The following is a 14,136-nucleotide window of genomic DNA, read 5'->3' as shown; positions in this document are numbered from 1 at the left end:
CGCTATCTGGTGTTGGGCTCGGAGTGTTACAAGTTGTTTTTCTTCGAAGAAGTCTTTTTTCGAGTCACAAGACCGAGGGACTCCTCCCATTTCGACTCCATTGCGCATGGGCGTCGACTCCATCTTAGATTGTTTTTTTTCCGCCATCGGGTTCGGACGTGTTCCTTTTTGCTCCGTGTTTCGGGTCGGAAAGTTAGTTAGAATCTCGGAAAAATCGTCGGTATTGTTTGCGTTCGGTATCGGGTTAGTTACAACAGATCGACACCGAATTAAGAAGAGCTCCGGTGGCCCTTCGGGGTTTTCTTCCATCCCCGTCGGGGCGGCCACGTGTCTCTTCAAGGCTGATGGAACGGACCCCATTCCGCTTCTGTCCAAAATGCCATAACAAGTATCCATATACAGATCAACATCTGGTCTGTAACTTGTGTTTGTCACCAGAACACAAGAAGGATACTTGTGAGGCCTGTCGAGCGTTTCGGTCCAGGAAGACACACAGGGACCGAAGAGCAAGAAGACTGCAAATGGCATCGGCGCCGACAGGACAAGAGCGTTTCGAGGAGGAGGAAGAAACATTCTCCACCCAGGAGTCGGACTCTGAGGAGATCGATCCAGAGGAAACGCCGAAAACCGTGAGTAAGACGTCGAAACCAAGAACTCACGAGAAAAGCGCTAAAGCCCAGGGGACGCCACCGCCAACAGGCCATGGCTTAACCCGAAAAGTAGGTGACCGTTCATCGGCACCGAAAAAGGGCGAGCTGGTGTCGAAGTCATCCAACTCTGGTCGAGATACCGGCACACAGCAATCTCGGGCCCGAGATAGTGGCTCAGAAAAGATTCGGCACCGAGACAGCGGCACCGAAACGGGTCGGCACCGAGAGAGCACGACGCCGAAAGTAAAAAAGGTTTCGTCGGAGCCGAAAAAAGCAGCCGAAAAGGTTTCGTTACCGAAATATCCGGCCTCGGAACTGAAAACAAGTTCCTACACTGAGGAACAAGGACTGCCCACACAAATGAAGACACATAGATTTGGACAGGAATTACAGGCAATAGAGCCAGATCACACACAAAGACGGCTCTTTATTCAAAAAGATACAGGGAAGATCAGCACTCTTCCTCCAGTCAAAATGAAACGCAAGCTTGCCTTCCAAGACAAAGACAAACAGCCACACGCAAAGGTGGCTAAACAAGTAACACCGCCACCATCCCCACATCACTCTCCGCAACCATCACCGGTAGCCACTCCACCAATGATGCAATCCCCAACTCATACAGGAATGAGTCAAGATGACCCTGACGCATGGGACCTTTATGACGCACCAGTGTCAGATAATAGTCCAGAATGCTATCCAGCTAAACCATCGCCACCAGAGGATAGTACAGGCTACGCACAGGTGGTGTCAAGAGCAGCTGCATTTCATAATGTCAGCCTTCATTCAGAGCCCATTGAAGACGACTTTCTTTTTAATACACTGTCGTCCACACACAGCCAATATCAGAGTCTTCCTATGCTACCCGGAATGCTAAAACACTCCAAACAAGTGTTTGAGGAGCCTGTTAAAGGGAGAGCCATTACTCCAAGAGTAGATCAAAAATATAAACCGCCACCAACAGACCCAGTGTACATTACACAACAGCTAACACCAGACTCTGTTGTAGTGGGAGCAGCGCGCAAAAGAGCCAACTCTCATACTTCAGGAGATGCACCACCTCCAGATAAAGAAAGTCGAAAATTCAATGCTGCAGGCAAAAGTGTGGCGGCACAGGCAGCAAACCAGTGGCGTATTGCAAATTCGCAAGCTTTGCTAGCCAGATATGATAGGGCCCATTGGGATGAGATGCAACACCTTATTGAACATTTACCCAAGGAGTTCCAAAAAAGAGCGCAGCAAGTAGTAGAAGAAGGACAGGGTATCTCCAATAATCAGATACGGTCAGCAATGGATGCTGCAGACACAGCTGCTAGAACTGTCAACACAGCTGTAACAATAAGGAGACATGCATGGCTGCGTACATCAGGATTTAAACCAGAGATACAGCAAGCTGTGCTGAATATGCCATTCAACGGACAGCAGTTGTTTGGGCCGGAGGTGGACACTGCGATCGAAAAACTTAAGAAAGACACTGACACGGCCAAAGCCATGGGCGCACTCTACTCCCCACAGAGCAGAGGCACATTTCGAAAGACACAATTTCGAGGGGGGTTTCGAGGGCAAACCACAGAAGCCACAACCTCACAAACAAAGCCCACTTACCAGAGCCAGTATCAGCGGGGAGGTTTTCGGGGACAATTTCAAAGGAATAGAGGAAAGTTCGAAAGTCCCAAAACTCCTCCAAACAAGCAGTGACTTCAAGGTCACAAATCCCCAACACATAACACCTGTGGGGGGGGAGACTAACCAAGTTTTACAAACATTGGGAGGAAATAACAACAGACACTTGGGTCTTAGCAATTATCCAGCATGGTTATTGCATAGAATTTCTCAAATTCCCTCCAAACATCCCACCAAAAACACACAATATGTCAAAACAACATATAGATCTTCTAGGACTAGAAGTTCAGGCATTGCTACAAAAAGAAGCAATAGAGTTAGTACCAAAACAACAAATGAACACAGGAGTTTACTCCCTGTACTTTCTGATACCCAAAAAAGACAAGAGTCTGAGACCTATACTAGATCTCAGAACATTAAATACCTACATCAAATCAGATCACTTTCACATGGTTACATTACAAGACGTAATCCCACTGCTCAAACAACAAGACTACATGACAACACTAGACCTAAAGGATGCATATTTCCATATACCAATACATCCTTCACACAGAAAGTACCTAAGGTTTGTATTCCAAGGGATACATTACCAATTCAAAGTGTTGCCATTCGGAATAACAACTGCACCAAGAGTTTTTACAAAATGCCTAGCAGTAGTAGCTGCACATATCAGAAGGCAGCAAATACATGTGTTCCCGTACCTAGACGATTGGTTAATCAAAACCAACACGCTAAGACGGTGTTCACAACACACAGAATATGTCATAGAAATCCTCCACAAACTAGGTTTCTCAATCAATTACACAAAGTCACACCTTCTGCAGTGTCAAACACAGCAATACTTAGGAGCAACAATCAACACAGCAAAAGGGATTGCCACTCCAAGTCCACAAAGAGTTCACACATTTCACAATGTGATACAGACCATGTATCCAAATCAAAAGATACAAGTCAAACTGGTGATGAAACTACTAGGCATGATGTCTTCATGCATAGCCATTGTCCCAAACGCAAGGTTGCACATGCGGCCCTTACAACAGTGCCTAGCATCACAATGGTCACAAGCACAGGGTCAGCTTCTAGATCTGGTGTTGATAGACCGCCAAACATACATCTCGCTTCAATGGTGGAACAGTATAAATTTAAACCAAGGGCGGCCTTTCCAAGACCCAGTGCCACAATACGTAATAACAACAGATGCTTCCATGATAGGTTGGGGAGCACACCTCAATCAACACAGCATCCAAGGACAATGGGACATACAGCAAAAACAGTTTCACATAAATCACTTAGAACTGTTAGCGGTATTTCTAGCGCTCAAAGCATTTCAACCCATGATAAGACACAAACACATTCTTGTCAAAACAGACAACATGAAAACAATGTATTACCTAAACAAACAGGGAGGCACACACTCGACACAGTTGTGTCTCCTAACACAGAAAATATGGCATTGGGCGATTCACAACCACATTCGCCTAATAGCACAATTTATTCCAGGAATTCAGAACCAGTTAGCAGACAATCTCTCTCGGGATCACCAACAGATCCACGAATGGGAGATTCACCCCCAAATACTAAACACTTACTTCCAAATGTGGGGAACACCACAAATAGATCTATTTGCAACAAAAGAAAACTCAAAATGCCAAAACTTCGCATCCAGGTACCCACAAGATCAGTCTCAGGGCAATGCGTTATGGATGAGCTGGTCAGGGATATTTGCTTACGCTTTTCCCCCTCTCCCACTCCTTCCATATCTAGTAAACAAATTGAGTCAAAACAAACTCAAACTCATACTAATAGCACCGACATGGGCAAGACAACCTTGGTACACAACACTACTAGACCTCTCAGTAGTACCTCATGTCAAACTACCAAACGGACCAGATCTGTTAACACAACACAAACAACAGATCAGACATCCAAATCCAGCATCGCTGAATCTAGCAATTTGGCTCCTGAAATCCTAGAATTCGGACACTTAGACCTCACACAAGAATGTATGGAGGTCATAAGACAAGCTAGGAAACCTACCACTACACACTGCTATGCAAATAAGTGGAAAAGATTTGTTTATTACTGCCATAATAATCAAATTCAACCCTTACACGCATCTGCCAAAGATATAGTAGGATACTTACTACAATTGCAAAAGTCAAAGCTAGCTTTCTCTTCAATAAATATACATCTGACCGCAATTTCAGCCTACCTGCAAATTACGCACTCAACTTCATTATTTAGGATACCAGTCATAAAAGCATTTATGGAAGGCCTAAAGAGAATTATACCACCACGAACACCACCAGTTCCTTCATGGAACCTCAACATTGTCTTAACACGACTCATGGGTCCACCTTTTGAGCCCATGCACTCTTGTGAAATGCAATATTTAACATGGAAAGTTGCATTTTTGATTGCCATCACATCTCTAAGAAGAGTGAGTGAAATTCAAGCATTTACCATACAAGAACCATTTATTCAAATACACAAGCATAAAGTAGTTCTATGGGCAAATCCAAAATTTTTACCAAAAGTGATCTCACCGTTCCACTTGAATCAAACGGTAGAATTACCAGTGTTCTTCCCACAGCCAGATTCTGTAGCTGAAAGAGCACTGCATACATTAGACATCAAAAGAGCACTAATGTACTACATTGACAGAACAAAACTAATTCGAAAAACAAAACAACTATTTATTGCTTTCCAAAAACCTCATATAGGGAATCCAATTTCTAAACAAGGCATTGCTAGATGGATAGTTAAGTGTATTCAAATCTGCTATCTTAAAGCAAAGAGAGAGCTGCCTATTACACCAAAGGCACACTCAACCAGAAAAAAAGGTGCTACCATGGCCTTTCTAGGAAATATTCCAATGAACGAAATATGTAAGGCAGCAACATGGTCTATGCCTCATACATTTACCAAACACTACTGTGTAGATGTGTTAACGGCACAACAAGCCACAGTAGGTCAAGCTGTACTACGAACATTATTTCAAACAACTTCAACTCCTACAGGCTGAACCACCGCTTTTGGGGAGATAACTGCTTACTAGTCTATGCACAGCATGTGTATCTGCAGCTACACATGCCATCGAACGGAAAATGTCACTTACCCAGTGTACATCTGTTCGTGGCATTAGTCGCTGCAGATTCACATGCGCCCACGCGCCTCCCCGGGAGCCTGTAGCCGTTTAGAAGTTGATCTTGAACATTTGTAAATTTATAAATATATTACTTTAAACTTCATTATGTACATACGTATTCACTCCATTGCATGGGCACTATTACTAGCATACACAACTCCTACCTCACCCTCTGCGGGGAAAACAATCTAAGATGGAGTCGACGCCCATGCGCAATGAAGTCGAAATGGGAGGAGTCCCTCGGTCTCGTGACTCGAAAAAAGACTTCTTCGAAGAAAAACAACTTGTAACACTCCGAGCCCAACACCAGATGGCGGGATGTGCACAGCATGTGAATCTGCAGCGACTAATGCCACGAACAGATGTACACTGGGTAAGTGACATTTTCCATATATATATATATATATATATATATATATATATATATATATATATAGATATGTATATCATCCACCTAAGAAAGTTATGCTGCACTCACTCCAGGGATTTCTTATCTTCAATAACAATTCTTTATTTGAAGGCACAACACATACACTGACGCTTTTCGACTTATCAAAAGTCTTGTTCATGGTGATTTAGTCCTTTTTCCATTACCCTGTATACCTCAGCCCATCACATACCAGTAGTGTGTCATTATGGGAATGGTAGTTCTCAATCCCTTTACATTAAAGCCAAGTGTCATTTACATTTTCAATGAATGGAGAACAGTCACCAAGGTTAAAACTCATCTCTTGTGACAGTATAAACAATTATATATTTTTTAATGTTTGACCTTTCCACGGTTCGAGAATTGTTTGAAACAAAGCCAGTAACTCAAGTTTCATATAACCGTCTTACAGATTGCATGTATACATCTCATACAATAATGACAATAGCACAGTTCCCACCACTGCCCGTTGAGGCATATATGGGAATCTTCCACACGTTTCTTGATCTCATTTGGACGCTGAGGATGCCTTGAACATCAAGGACCTATACAACGTTGATATGCATGTCACTATTGACAGCTCATTCAATGTTAAGACATTTATTGTCAGTGGAATCTACTGGGTCATGTGGATTGGCCCATTGGAACTGTCTGTACACATTAAGATGCTAATCTTGTGATGCACAATATCATATGATGTGCGAATGGGAAGTGCATCCGCCAGCTTCTTTAATCAACTTCATCTCGTTCATTGATTTTACAAATTAATGATACTACAACCTTCCACAGCACCTGGGCTATTGCTCCTGATATGCTCAACCCCTCCATGGTGCACTCCTCAAATCTCCTACTCTGTGGTATTCATAACACTGCAGCACCATCCATCATTGAAATCACATTTGCTGTTGCTCCATCATGTCAAGAAACCAATGATGAGGTGCTTACTTCATGTTCAGGTCCAGTTGAGTAAAGAAATAAAAAAAACTGGAAAATGAGCCAGTATTCTTGAGGTCAGACATCCCTCCTCCATCTGGGACTGTTTAAGCTGTCAGAAACCGAAACCCATGCATCCCTTTCTCATTATCTTTCCATGAACAAATGAGCAAGAAACTTCAATAGGCTAGACAATATGTAAGCATATCTGTATTGCTATAGGGTACTGAGAGATCTGTTAGAGCTCACACAAAGATTTGTCAAGACATGCCAACAGATATGAAGCAGGACTTCGAAGAATTTCTGAATATAGGGACGTCTTGGGCTGTAATAGTTCTGTGGCTCTTTCCTGGTTAGCACTATTATGAAACCTTAATTGGGGACACTGCACTCAATTCCAGAAAACTGACAGTTTGGAGAGAACATATCATTAAAAGATGGAGCTGCAGTGTAAATTGCAGCACCATCATTTAGTGCAAACTGGCTGGGCCTTATTTTCAAAAGACGGAAGGAATTTCCCACAGATGTATGCAGTGTGTGATTGCATTTATCTACAGGAAGTGCTTGGGACCACCATACATGCTCACAAAGGACATCCTTGTGGTACATACTGTATGTAACTCCCTATAGCCTCTTTGTCCCTGTGTCAGTGTCTGTAATGACACAGGCAAAGACGTTCCCTTGCTTGTAGACAGTCCCCCTTGTAAATACATTTCTCCAAAATCAAGTAGTAAGCTGAGGGCTAGGTTCAAGATTAGGGTTATGTTCAGGTTGACATTTAGGGTGAAGGTTAGAAAGGGTCAAGAATACATATAGGCTGTCCGTCAAAGTTAGTGTTATAGTCATTTGACTGATAGCATTTAGGTAGTGCCCAGAACCTGTCTAGGTTTTTTGTGCTGTAGGTAACTTTAGGATTAGAGACCAGAATTAGGCAAGGATTAAGATTAGGGTTTAGGTCAATTTAGTTTTAGGGTAAGGGAAATCTTTAAAGTTAAGCATAGTTTAGGTGCAAGGTTAGAATTAGGGAAAGGCTTGCATATGGGAATGTATAACAGTTAGGGCAAGGCTCAAGATTAGGTGTAGTCACAAAGGCTAGAAAAAAGAACTGGGTAATATAAGGGTAAGGTGAGGTTAGTTTTAGGATTTCTGCTGTGAAAAGGGATTATGGTAATGCTTGATTAAAAAGATACAGAAAGAGAATTCAGAATAGCAGGAGAGCAGTGTAATTAAACGTAAGTGTACTTTCAAAGACAAAATTGCCAGCCAGATGATTTTCAGCAGAAAGTTTATTTCAGTGTAAGACATAGCAAAATCTAACATTCACATTGAGATGTGTGTCATCACAAAAGTTCCCCTTGGATAAGGTATTTCTCCTCTGAAATATTGAAACAAATCTTTCCAGTCAGGTAATTGGTGCAGTGGTCATTTCTAATCTGGCACTCTCTGTTACTGCCATGGAATATTCATGAATCTATTCGCCAAGATGACGAGATGCACCAGATGAAGCTGAAGGCTAAAACACTGAAAATAGTGCACTGTTTCCTTCTGCATATGACTCAAACACTCTTTTGGAAGCAATTTCGGCTGCAGCAGAAGCTGTCCTTGCAGCACAGAAGGGACTTAAGTGGCAGAGGAGGTCATCCACCTTCATTCCCCCTCATGCCATTACATTGAAAAAGTGAACGCTTTTCCTTGGAGTAAGGCTGACATAAGAAATCCTAATCTTGTTCCTTCACTCCCAAAAAAATTAAGGGGAGTCTGCCTTGATATTATTTGCTGTAAATAAAGCTAGGCACAAAGCAAGAGTGCTGGCCCTTATTTCGACTTAATACAAAAAGCAAATTTATATTAAAAAAAAAAAGTAAAGGCTCTGAAAGTATGTAGATTACTAATCATGAGGCCTGTGTATTTTCACATTCTGATTGGAAAAAATATATAAACGTGTCTGTGAACCACTATTGGTACAGTTATCAGTACACGCACCCCGGATAAACTACATGAATACAACCAAGAGGATAAACTACAAGTGAATGCAGGTAAAACCAGGGTGATCGTATTTGGAAAATTAAAGAATAAGCCAACTCATTATTTGAATTTAGGGTGTATTAAATTCAAATAATTACCTCAGCATATGGTTTTCAGTAGCTGGAACATCGATCATCCTAAGGAAAAATGCGGAAAAAGCTGGCAATTTAACATTGGCCCTTTGTGAACTAAATTCACACCTATACAGTCCATCGGCTGAAGCAGTACTTTGAGTAATAAAAGCCAAACTTATTCCAACAGTCACTTATGGCCACCTGACATTTCTTTCAAAACTCAATGTAAAACTTACCGGTGGCTTCCCATAACACACTGTTCTGTCACAGATCCATCTAGAATTTGGGTTTTTAAGACAGGATTTAAAACGCAAGACATCCTTTATCAAATATTACCATCAGGTCACAAATGCACAAATAGACACACTTGAGATGGTAATCCAAGCTATCTTTAAACAAAAGAACAGTCCTTGGTCAAATTATATGTCCGAAGCTATAAAGGATTTAAGGGCCAGATGTACGACCATTTAATTTTGCAAGTCTCTAGTTGCGATTAGACCCATATAGCGATTCCCAATGGGGTGGCATTATATAGTTTTCATGAGGTAGGTCCCAATTTGCAACCCCATTGGGAAGGGCCACACTCACAGGGATAGTGACCTGCTTGGGACAGCAGACAACCATGTCTGTGACTGCTTTTTAAATAAAGCAGTTTTTTTTAGGTCGAGCGTGCAAGCATCTGACATGTTGTAATCTATCGGTGGGCTTTTAACTACGGCCACCGAATGCCCCTCACTATCACTTGTTCATGGGCTTGCCTTTTAAAAATCCTTTGTTATCATTTGCAAATGCTTTACGTTTGTCCCGCCTTGGGGCAGTTTTGCTACCACCTTGGCAATCGACCCTGTTACATGGATGATTGCACATTTGCCGATACATTTGACTAGGAGCGTACTTCGTTTTCCTTTTGTGTCTCTCCTTCACACTCACAGTGGCCTTGGCGCTTTGAATTGGCTTGCTGTCAACTGTTTTTCTTATCATTTTCAATTTATGTGGCAAGAAGAGTTCAGTTAGGAATTTACAACGCTAATAGCTCTAACTCGAGCAAACGTGAGACCCATTGCATTGCAAATGCTTGTTTTGTAATGCAGCCCCTTTTACTTAAAGAAAAACAGGATACATTACAAACAAAAATGTTGGCTCCCCCATTCACAAAGGAGAAGGGGGTCCCTTGGAGGTGCCTTACAGTTTGCAAATGCGTTAGCACCAACTTGAAGTTGGTGGTAACTGCGATTGTTTTGCAACCACATTCATGGTCGCAAAACAATCATACATACCACTGCAACTTGCTATTAGGAAGGGACGCACCTTCCAAATTGCGACTCGCAGACCTATTTTGTGATCAGGTGAATAGATTACTGAATTGCAAAATAGCAGTGGGCCATACCAAAATGCTATTTTCTGGTCATAAACGTCCCGAATCGTTTGCCAACAGAAAATAGCTGTGTACATCTGGCCCGTATCTAATTTGAGATCCCTGCTCTGCACCACTCCATATGCATTACTGAAAACTACATTAAACAAGCCTTCAGTTTCCAGGGCACTGGAAGTTAGAACAAAATAGTACCTCGAGCACATCAGGAGCAGCAGACGGGCACTAATTAAGTTGAAATCAATTAGTGCTTGATCCCTGCTCCATACAGAGGAATGGAAATGATGTCAGACATGCCTTGACGAATTAAGAGGCTGTAAAGAAGAGTGCCACGCAAACCAACAAATGGTGAGCGACAGGTGGGCTCCAAGCCCTTTACTGAACACAACAGTGTCTCACATGCGAGCCGCATGTGCTAGCGCATGCACTCGCAGGCTCGACCCTAAAAAGCAAATGTGACGTGTATCCAGAGAAGCAAACCTAATTAAAATACAAACCAGGGGGCGATTTGAACCAGTCTGCAGATTATATGAGAGAGATCGGATACAGCCATACCTGAAAAACGCACTGAGCAGACATTGCAGAATCCAAATTATGCACACAAGATTTATGGTCCTGTCAATTCATGAGTACATAGCAGGCTGGAAAGGAACACAAATGGACTGGGTGGTCTGCAAGTTTCACAACTGCACAAGAAAAACTATGGCACACATACTATACTGCTGCCTGGTATTTATGCCTACACGCCATGCTCTAGTTAGGCCAATGTTTTTTGAAAAACGCAACCACTACTAGCAGAAGTGCATTAGCATTTTGTTTTTCTACGAATAATATCACGTAACTTGCACGATTTGGTAAATTTATAAGCATTATAAACAATAAAATGAAGAATGTAATATAGCTCCAAAATAACAAGATGGTAATTTTTTTTAGCCACAATCACTTAGCGGACGATTTTTACTACTGCTGCAGATTATTGGTAGTAATATGTTTTTATAATTAATGAAATATTACAATTTTTACTCTAAATTTGAATGTTTTATTGTATGGTATTTTCTTTTTGCAACAAGTTTAACTAATCGAAGCAATAACATTATTCTTTCATTCACCATTGGTACAGTGTTCCTCCTTATTGTTTAAAATTAGCTCACATGCCTTTTCTAGACACATAGTCATTGCGGGTTGCCATCTTAAGCAGCAGATGGTCATCTGGCCTAACCTGGAAAATTGGTTAATGAAGTAATTTCTTTGTGTAAAAGATCGGTACTGCTTTCCAACAGCCGATAGATAACTCGCAAGATGTTCAAAATGTGAAAAAAATATGTTTTGGCAGAATTCTGAATGAAATCAGAACTGGATTTTAGCATCCTCTATCTTCTAAATGACTTATTTATCAATCCAGACAAAAAGGAATGCTCATTCCCAATATCCGTGTTTCACAAAGCAGGACTCTGTGTCATCCCTTTGAGTTGTCATGGATGTTTCTCTTCATTTTTAATTCCTTACAGTTGTAACTAAAAGTTGTCACAAAATGAAAGCAGTCACAGACCAAGATGCTTTGGATCACATCAGAACGTCCCCCTGATGGCTCCTGCATTCATTGCACCTAGTGTCCTTAAGCTTTGTATCATGTTGTGTGGATTCCTCCAGCATGGGCATATGAATCTTCCACAAAATGGTGGAAGTGGAAAAATATGCAGTAGCCGTCTTATGCTCATCAGTAGAAGAGGCTGAATCGTTCCTGCCTAAACTTCGAATGAAGATCCCATGATGGAGAATAAAACATTTACCATTAAGCCTAGTTCTTCATCATAGAAGTTTTAAAAGCCTTCCTTTCTCCCTGATTAAATGCATGATAATTAGTTAAGGATTAGGATTCAAGTACTTTGTCATAATAAACTGCGTTTCAACTGCCACAGATTTGCATTATGGAACTCGGCCTATTAGTGTTTTCTGTCTCCTGTTCTACCTCTGACAACACTCCTGCTTGTGTCTTCAAGAGACGCATGACTTCATGAACTTTGGGGGTAACTCTACAATGCAGCCGCCTGGCCACTTATGAGTTTGGTTATCCCCCCGCCCCCTTTGATCTATTTTTAGAGTGTATATAAAAGGTGCTTTAATTTCCAGACAAATTGCTGTCTTTTGATTATACATGCATTCTTTGGATTAAAAATGAGAAGTAAATGAGCTATTTTTTTTTTCGATCATTGCTCCCTCCCTATGTGTTTTCCTGTACATACTTTACACACAGTAGCATTCCTTTTCTAGGACACGTCACAGTTTTACATTTAATCGCCAGGGGGTACTAAGAAAAGCACAGACTACCATGTTCAAATAGTGATTGATGTCCATTGTGCTTCTGCACTGGATTATGACTTTTGTATGAAGTAACAACACAACCAAATGGTTTGTGCACCAGTTATGTCTGTTCTATTACCCTGTTGCATACTGTACTGTTTTAGAATGCCAGTTACCACACATTATGGGTGGTGATAACTGAGTGCACAGGAGCTGGAGCAATTACATTTGCTGTTTGTTCTTTGTGAAAGCAGTTGCAAAAATAAGTGCAAATGCTATTTTCAATGGGGTTGGCATTATGGGTCTTAATGACCCTGAAGGTAGCTGTGACCCTGTAAACGAAATTGAACCTGACAATACCTTGAAATTACCAAAAAAAAGACCTTTGGTCAGAACCTGGCAGTGACTAATGTATTCCGATTGCAGGACACAAACTATATTTAAATACTTTTATCAAATGTCTGCCCTTTGCCTTTCACATATTGTGGTTATGATTGAGCCTTATTTTCAAAATGAGGAAGGAAGTGAATGCAGTGTGCAACTGCATCCATCTGCTGAAAGTACCTGGAGCCAACGTAAATACTCTTAAAGGCCATCCTTGTGGTGCGTACTGTGTTTGGCTCCCATTGGCTTTTTTCTGCCATTGTCAACATCTATAAGGGCACTGGTCCAGGGTTGGGCATTCTTTCATTTGTTTGGGGACACTCGCCCATAAAAATACATTTCACCATAATCGAGATAATATATATTGTTGAAAATGAAATCTTTTTGTGGATCTACATATACTGTTTTGCAGCTTTGTCAGAAAAATTCATTTTTAAGGAAATTGATTGTTGATCCACTGGGGCTGTCCTCGAGATTAAACGGACCAAGGAAGACACAGGGAAACAGTTTATTTGGGTGCAGAGGAGCTCTTTCATGGCACAAAAAGCTGGGAAAACCTCATACCATCCAGGCCTAACATCAGCCACGAGGAAGCAGCATGCATTTTCTATACGGCTGTACCCTATTTGCTGCTGTTGAGTAATGATGCTCCTGGGTTCTACGTCGACTGTTGATCCTGTGGAAAAAAAAAAAAAATGAACATTTTGTGGGTTTCTCATCAAACCCTCTGGAAAACCTAGCGCTTTTAAGCGAACAGTTGGAAAAATGGTGCTCTAAAATTTGTAGCTTAAGCTTCTGAATTTTTTGCAAGTTAGTTGTTGATGCACAACTGTGAAACTTTGGGTCAGTGAAATCAAGTACCTGAAGAATAGTATGAAGATTGTGAATTAGGAGCTGTAGCTTTCTAACAGCCATTGAGTCTCATAATTGAGCTGCAGCATGGATCCACCTTGTGAATTCAGTAGTAAACAGTGAATGACTGCTTTGTACTAATAAAGCTTTTTATTTATTTTGCAGACAACAAATTAAATTTACACTTTATTCACTTTTTAGGAGAAGGCCCCAAAGCCCATCTTCGTAAGCTAGCTGAATGTATTCGATGGTCTTATGGTGCAGGGATTGTTCTTCGCCTGGGCAATATTGCAAGACTGGAACTAAACTACTGTATTCCAATGGCAGTGCAGAGTGGAGACAGGTGG

General features: G+C 41.4%; 1 protein-coding gene across 1 annotated transcript in view; it reads left to right on the top strand.

Annotated features, from left to right (window-relative positions):
• The window catches only part of SAMM50 (SAMM50 sorting and assembly machinery component), a 175,022-nt gene that overhangs the window by 149,903 nt on the left and 10,983 nt on the right, over nucleotides 1-14,136 (top strand). Inside the window, exon 14 of the mRNA XM_069228288.1 lies at nucleotides 13,991-14,132. Coding sequence (XP_069084389.1) covers nucleotides 13,991-14,132 — 142 coding nt within the window. The remainder of the gene's footprint in view (nucleotides 1-13,990; nucleotides 14,133-14,136) is intronic.

This window comes from Pleurodeles waltl, chromosome 4_1 (assembly GCF_031143425.1).
Source record: "Pleurodeles waltl isolate 20211129_DDA chromosome 4_1, aPleWal1.hap1.20221129, whole genome shotgun sequence".
Lineage (NCBI taxonomy): Eukaryota > Metazoa > Chordata > Amphibia > Caudata > Salamandridae > Pleurodeles > Pleurodeles waltl.
The sequence above is the reverse complement of the archived record's forward strand: the minus strand, read 5'-3'. Positions and strand labels throughout refer to the sequence as shown.